Genomic DNA, 7,179 nt, shown 5'->3' on the forward strand with positions numbered 1-7,179 from the left:
CTGAAAAACCGCGATGTATATCAATTTTTTCTCGGAAACATCATTAAGTTTCAGATTCAAAGAAATTCTGAAGTAATGGTTTCAACAATTACTTCAACAGCTAAATCCAGTATAATAAATGATTGTTTTCTTGGAAATGTTGTTTTACAAATGAATAATAAAACTAGTTGATGTATTTAGTTTCCTTCAGATGCTATCTCTATGAAAATAATGTTTGAAAAAGTCACGATTTGTATTTATCCACAAGTTAAAGATTTGGGTTTAATGAAAAAAGAAACGACTGATATTCTCTCAGTTGAAATCTTTCATAACAACTTGATTGAACTAGAATGCTGTGGTTTTTATTATTACAACCTAACATTAGAAGAATCACAAAATGTATTAAAAGATAAAAAGCCTGGAAGTTATATTATAAGAGATAGCAGTGATAAATCATTTTACTATGTACTCTCTTTAATTTCAGGAAAAAAAAAAGTTATAAATTTTCGCATTTACTTTCACGATGGAAAATTTTTATTTGATGGAGCATTGCTGCGTTCTACATCAGTAATCGGTTTAGTAACTTTATTTCAAAAGAACTACTCAAAATATTCATTATATAAACCAATTTTAAAGCATGTTCCCTCGTTACTACATTCTTCAAGATTGGTAGTAAATCAGAGTTTACAAGATAAATCAAAGTTGCCAGTCTATATTCAAAGAATTTTGAGCTCATATCCTTATGAAATTTAATATATATATATATATATATACATATATATATATATATATATATATATATATATATATATATATATATATATATATATATATATATATATATATATATATATATAGTATTAACTATTCATCACTTTTTTTGTATCTCCTTAAACATAACAATGGTAATTTTAAATTACTGAAAACCATCCTGTTTTATATGTATATATATATATATATATATATATATATATATATATATATATATATATATATATATATATATATATATATATATATATATATATATATGATATGTGTTATATGTATTATAAATTATTTAAACTAAAGTTTATTTTTTTAATTGTTTTTTAAGTAAATTTTATGATATTTATTTAGTAAAATTGATTTGAAATACAGTGAATTTTTTAATAATTAGTTGTTTTTGTTTTGTTATTGCAATTAATTTTGATTGCTTTTGTATTTCTAAATTTTTTTATGTTTAATAAATGACTTATTGATTATCTTTACCCCTTATCTTTATACATTTTATGCTTAGCAATAATGTATTCAAAACTAAATAATTTTTAAAAAGCTAATACTAAAAAAAGCCAGAAAAAAAATCCAAACCATTTTTTAGATATTTATTTATGTGTATTTTTACTTTTTAACATATGCTTAAAAAAGAATTATTTAATATAATAATATTACCAAAATTATTTTACACATGATTAGAGTTTGAAATAATAAGTAATAAAATTCTAGGTTTAATATTGAGGTAAAGAAGTCTAATATATCTAATATTTTAGACTTTTTTTCACTATAAATATATAACAGTCACAAAATACATGATTCGTATACTATCACGTAAAGCAAATCACTGTAATATAAAACATTTATTTTCTGGCATTCATTATCGCTGCTCAGGCCATAAAAACAAAAATAGGGATTAAAAAAACTGTCTCATTATTCCATTCTCACTATTCCATTTAATCACGAGACCATTAAGTCTTTATGAAGTACCTACAAATAATACATAACTGTCATAAAAATGTTGTCAAATTTTCACATCAGTCAGATATTTTGTACCACAGTAATATGTTATAAATGACGATTGTATGTTTTATGTGTCATGATATTTATATGACAGTTGTGTTTCGTGTGTCATAGGTTTTATATTACAATCTTATAACTTTAATGGCTGTGACTTTTTATATAATAATCATATATTTATTTTGCTTAACATATGACCTGGTTTTTATTTTTATAAAACAATGTAGATAATTTACTTAGCTAAAATATTTTTCATAAGCTTTTGTTTATAAATTTTTTTTATAAAAGCAAACAAAGATCTTTAATGGTAAAAATAACATTATACATAATATGTTCACTTTTAAAACACTCTTTAATATTTAATTTAAATTTGTTTGTTTGTTTACAACTTATTTATGAAAAAAGCATTTTTATAATATTTTAAACCATTGGATGAAAAATATTTTTACTAGCATTTGCATATGATATTGCATAGCATGCATTAGCATATAAAGAAAAAAGGATTATTCCTTTAATAATATTTATGATTTATTTTTAATAGCAAAATTAGTATGGAAAATGAATTGTTTTTTTTTAAAAAGATATTGCAGGTATAAACTTTGAAAAGGTCATTACTCAATTCCAGATATGGCAAAAATTCCAAAAATCTATGTTTATACTTGCTGGGGACAAAAAAGTCCTAAAATGTAAACACCCCTGCCCCAAACGTGAGAGCAATAAGTTGATAAAACGTTTTTTCTTTTATTCTTAACTAAATTAATATTCATCGATAAAATTTAAAATAAAAATTTTTTTTTTTTTTTCAGTTTACAATGTTAGTCTTGTTACATAATTCATAAGTCGTAATGCATAAACAAGACGTAATACAACTATATACATTTTTAGTAAAGTTTTTGAATGTTAACCATAGAAAGAATGAATTTTTTTAACCTAATTTTAAAAACAGGAAGAGTAATAGAAGGATCAAAATTTGGTAATACTATTTTATTCCAAAGATGGGGTGCACGATATGAATATTATTTCTTAATGTGTATTTATTTATTGGTTTTAAAGAAAAAAAGGTTGCTAAAAACAATCAAAGATAAATCGTTTTTCCATATAAAAGTAAAACGTAAGACATTAAATATGTTCAGTTTATAAACATCTAGAATCTTCATATAATCAAAAAAATGTTTTGTATGTGAAAAGCGATCCGCATTATTAACTGTGCGGGTTGCATGTTTCTGACGGCAATAATGATGTTGTAATTTACATTTATCCGTACTTCCCCAGGCGATAATTGCATGATTTATATAATTGTGTATAAATGAATAATAGAGTTGGGTTAAGTTTTTTTTGTTTAGATAATTTCAGGCTTTGTATAAAATGCCAATATTTATGAAACTTTTGTGCTTACATGATCAATATGATTTCTCTAAGTAATATTGATCATGTAAAGTTTCTTCAAGTAAAATTATGATCATGTAAAGTTTGAATCCCCTTCAATTTGAGGAGGTTTCAAATTTTTTGTGGTCATAATTTTTGAACGCCTAAAGATTTTAGATTATTTTATATAATTTTAGATTATTTTAAAAAAATTACAATTTATCGATAAATGTTAATTTATTTAAGAATAATAGAAAAAATATTTTATAAACTTGTTGCTCTCACGTTTCGGCCAGAGGCATCTAAAATTTTGAGACTTTTTTGTTCCCTGGCTCCAATCATCAAAATCAGAAAAACTGCTAGGTACCCTGGAAAAAATCGCCGGGTACACAGTTAAAACGTGGTACTCTTCATCGCTCTATTCCAACCGTTTTCCTGGGTACTCGGAATATATAGATGTGCCAAGTACCAGGCTTGGACCCAGAAAAAACCGCCAGAAAACCAGGACTAAGTCGGGTTCCCAGCACATCTTTAATAGTAACAAAAAATATCAAACATTGAAAACCATTGTTATCATCCAAGTTTTAAATATTTTTAGCCACGTGATATAAAGCTAAAACAAAGCTACTTCTCTTTGTTTGTAAATCAGGTTTGAATCTTTTGACTACTTTTTTTATGTATGGAACTCTTTTTTACTTTCAAAACTATTTAATAAATGCTTATCTGAAACTATTTAATAAATGTTTATCCTACTTTTCTGCTTTAGTTTCCCTCCCTCTCTGCTAAAAAGCAGCATCTGCATTCGTGTTATGAAAATCTTTGAATTTAACTCTGGCTAATCCGAATGTTGTCAAAACAATCTACTCTCATTTTTTAGTATCTTCTTGCTATTATTTCAAATGACTTTGATATTTTGAGTGCCATCAATATAATTATTAATCTTTTTGTTCTTGAGCATATTAAGGATTTTTTTTTTTTGTTTGGAAAAAAGTTAATAGTCAATATTACTTTTTTGCTTCCAGTAATCTCAAGAGTACCATAGAATTTATTATAAAGTAAAAAATTTTTTACTTAAAATTTTTTTTCATGTTTAAACAATCAAACGCTCTTTGATTATTTATAACAGACAACCAATCTTAAATATGATCTTAGTGTGTGAAAAAAAAAAAGATATTTATAACTTATCAATTAAAAAGGCTACAAAATAACCACCCAGATAAGCAGTGTACAGTGGGTTCCGCTAGCACTTATTTGAGTTACTGGGATCCTAGTTAGGATTTATCTGTGATTCAGTAATGACTAGGAATTGATCTGGATAAATGAAAGGTTCCGTGTAATGTAATGAAACAACCGCAGAGTAAATAGTTTTGTGCCATCTATACATCAGAATAAATAGTTTTGTGCCATCATTACATCAAATGTAAGACTCTGTAATAATATATGGCATAACCGGACACTTAATTTTTTTAATTTATATTCTAATTAGGTATCTCATAATACACTAAACAGCTTTTATAGCAGCATTTAATAAGCACAATAAGAAAACATTAAAAAGTATAATTAAAACAACACTATTGTGTTGTTTTAATTATACTTTTTAATGTTTTTTATCTGTGCCGGCTCTTTAGTATTTCTTAGTGTGTGCAAAAATAGATTTTCCGCCCTAATTCTTAATAACCTTTAAAAAAGAGCAGAGAAATATAATTTGCTTAAATGAATCGAAATTTCGTTTTAATATTCTTAATAAATAACCTTATTAGTGTGGATTGGGAAAAAAGTTGCTCTAATAGCAGTTTAAAATTTTATACTTTTACGTTAAAAATGCTAACCATTTAAAACGGTCAATCTAAGTAGGGTGACCATTTCTACCGTTTTTTGCGGTATATTTATACAAAAAAAAGTGGTAAAATCTTATTTTAAATTACCAGAAGTTCATCAATGTTAAACAATGAAGATATTTATCCTCCACTTCTAAGAAAACTAAGAATGAAATGTTATCCTAAGGATGTAGTTGTGATAGAATAATCTGTTTTGACACCATTAAAAGGCATGTTTAACCATACTTTGGCAAGGACAATAACTTTATCTGAATGTCAAAACTCTATGAGAATATTTACTAATAGTAGTCAAGTTTTAAAATAGACTGGTTGAGTTTGAGGTCAAGTTAAAAAGTAGCAGAAAGAAAACATGATACAAATATCGCATTTAAGTTCAAACTAGATTTAACCATGTTTGATGGTAAAGTGGTAAATGCTCTTACTAAAACGTTTTCCTTCCAATCATGTAATGTTTGTGGAGCTAAGCCCTTAGGACTAAGCTATGTACCTTATAATCAGGATTTATCAGATCTAAACCAGCTAATGAAAAAGCTTTATCTTTGGGTTTTCTACTCTGCATTGCTGGCTGAAATCTTTTAAGCATATTTTGCATTTAGGATACAAAATGGGCATTAAAATATACTTTACCAAATCCCTTAAAAGCATCTGTAAAATATAGAAAGAGAAAAAAAGTTCAACAGCGGTTTAGAGAGGAGCTAAGCTTTATAGTTGATAGCCTAAACAGGGTTTTAGCCACACTAATGCTGTGAAAACTGCTAGAAGGGTATTTGAAAATGTTAAGATTTTTGCTGATATTGCGTGAGTGGTTGCAGATGTAATTATCAGATTGCGAACAACCCTAAGAAGAGTATACTTCTGTTATGAGTTGGACTTTTAAAGATTTGGTCAGTATTGCTATGAAATTACAGCTCTTATACTGAAAATTTACTTCTGATATAAGAATACCTAACTGTTCATAAATTCTTAGAGCATGGGGACAGATATCTGAGACACAAAAACTTTTATTAATGGCTACTAATATAGTTTTTTTATGTTTTGTTTTGTTTAAAAGTCAGATAAGATAATGCATTATTTTGATTATTTAATTCCGAATTTTTAACTTAAATTAGTATATGTCCATGTTTTAGTTTGAGGAGTCCAATTTTTTATTTGAGTTAGTCTTTGTGTGCACAAACGACTCTAACATGCATACGCATATGAAATACGCGCCTAAAGGTACACCTAAGTAAATTCTTTACTCCTTTACGGATTCAAAAGCATTAGTGTACATTTTTTCAAGACTTACTTGGAAATGATCCTTGTTAATATGATCCTAATGTACTATGCAACGCAGTTGATATATATATATATATATATATATATATATATATATATATATATATATATATATATATATATATATATATATATATATATATATATATATATATATATATATATATATATATAAGATATACACATCGGGGGTATGATACTTTAACGGTAGCTTTGAATATCTACTACTGGTACTTACTGATAGTAGCTACGAATGATAATTAATAGTTAGCAATTTAATAATATAATTAATGTATGAATTTGCTATGCTTCAGTTTGATATGTCTACTGTATAAAATGTAGAGGGTTTACTATTCTGATATAAATATAGGGTTGCAAAAATATAAGTACAAATTAAAGATCCCAGCGGGCGCAGGCGTCCATGAGACGTCTGCACAACGTCTTATGGACTTCACAAATCTGTAGAACGTCCTTAAGACGTCCAGCGTACGTTCTGCACCTGCTTGGATTATTTTGTTAAGAAATTCTACAGAGTAATTTTGTTCAAAAAAAACAAAAACAAAAATATAGTTTCCACGAAGTATACTCTTTAGAAACTTTAATCCAAATTTTTTGCCTTAAAGTAGACAGCTTAAGTGCTAAATAAAATTTTTTAGCTTTCTTTAGGCTTTATCCAACAGTTCTATTTCATTCTAATTCAAGAGTTGACGATGGCGGCATTTGCTATCTTTTTTCGTTAAATTTTTTGGAGTGAAATATTTTAAAAAAATTTTTATGTTTATTCCAGCATTTTTTTGAAAATTTAAATGTATGAAATTTAAAAAAAAGTTTTTTGGTACAAATTTTAAATCAGGCTGTTAGCAGGGTCGTACCTAACATATAACGACGGAAAGGATGGGGGGGGGGGTGTATAATCGTCAAACTTACAGACACGAAGTTTTCTTGTTTT

General features: G+C 26.4%; 1 protein-coding gene across 1 annotated transcript; it reads left to right on the forward strand.

Annotated features, from left to right (window-relative positions):
• LOC124817817 (uncharacterized) lies at positions 1-747 on the forward strand. The gene has a single exon (XM_065803689.1). The coding sequence runs from the start codon at positions 202-204 to the stop codon at positions 730-732; it is 531 nt and encodes a 176-aa protein (XP_065659761.1). The 5' UTR covers positions 1-201; the 3' UTR covers positions 733-747.
• Positions 748-7,179: the final 6,432 nt, after the last annotated feature.

This window comes from Hydra vulgaris, chromosome 08 (assembly GCF_038396675.1).
Source record: "Hydra vulgaris chromosome 08, alternate assembly HydraT2T_AEP".
In the NCBI taxonomy this organism is placed as follows: domain Eukaryota; kingdom Metazoa; phylum Cnidaria; class Hydrozoa; order Anthoathecata; family Hydridae; genus Hydra; species Hydra vulgaris.

What these genes read in the sequence shown, in the direction of transcription:
- LOC124817817 (XM_065803689.1), top strand. Translation starts at nt 202, where the DNA reads ATGAAAATAATGTTTGAAAAAGTCACGATTTGTATTTATCCACAAGTT.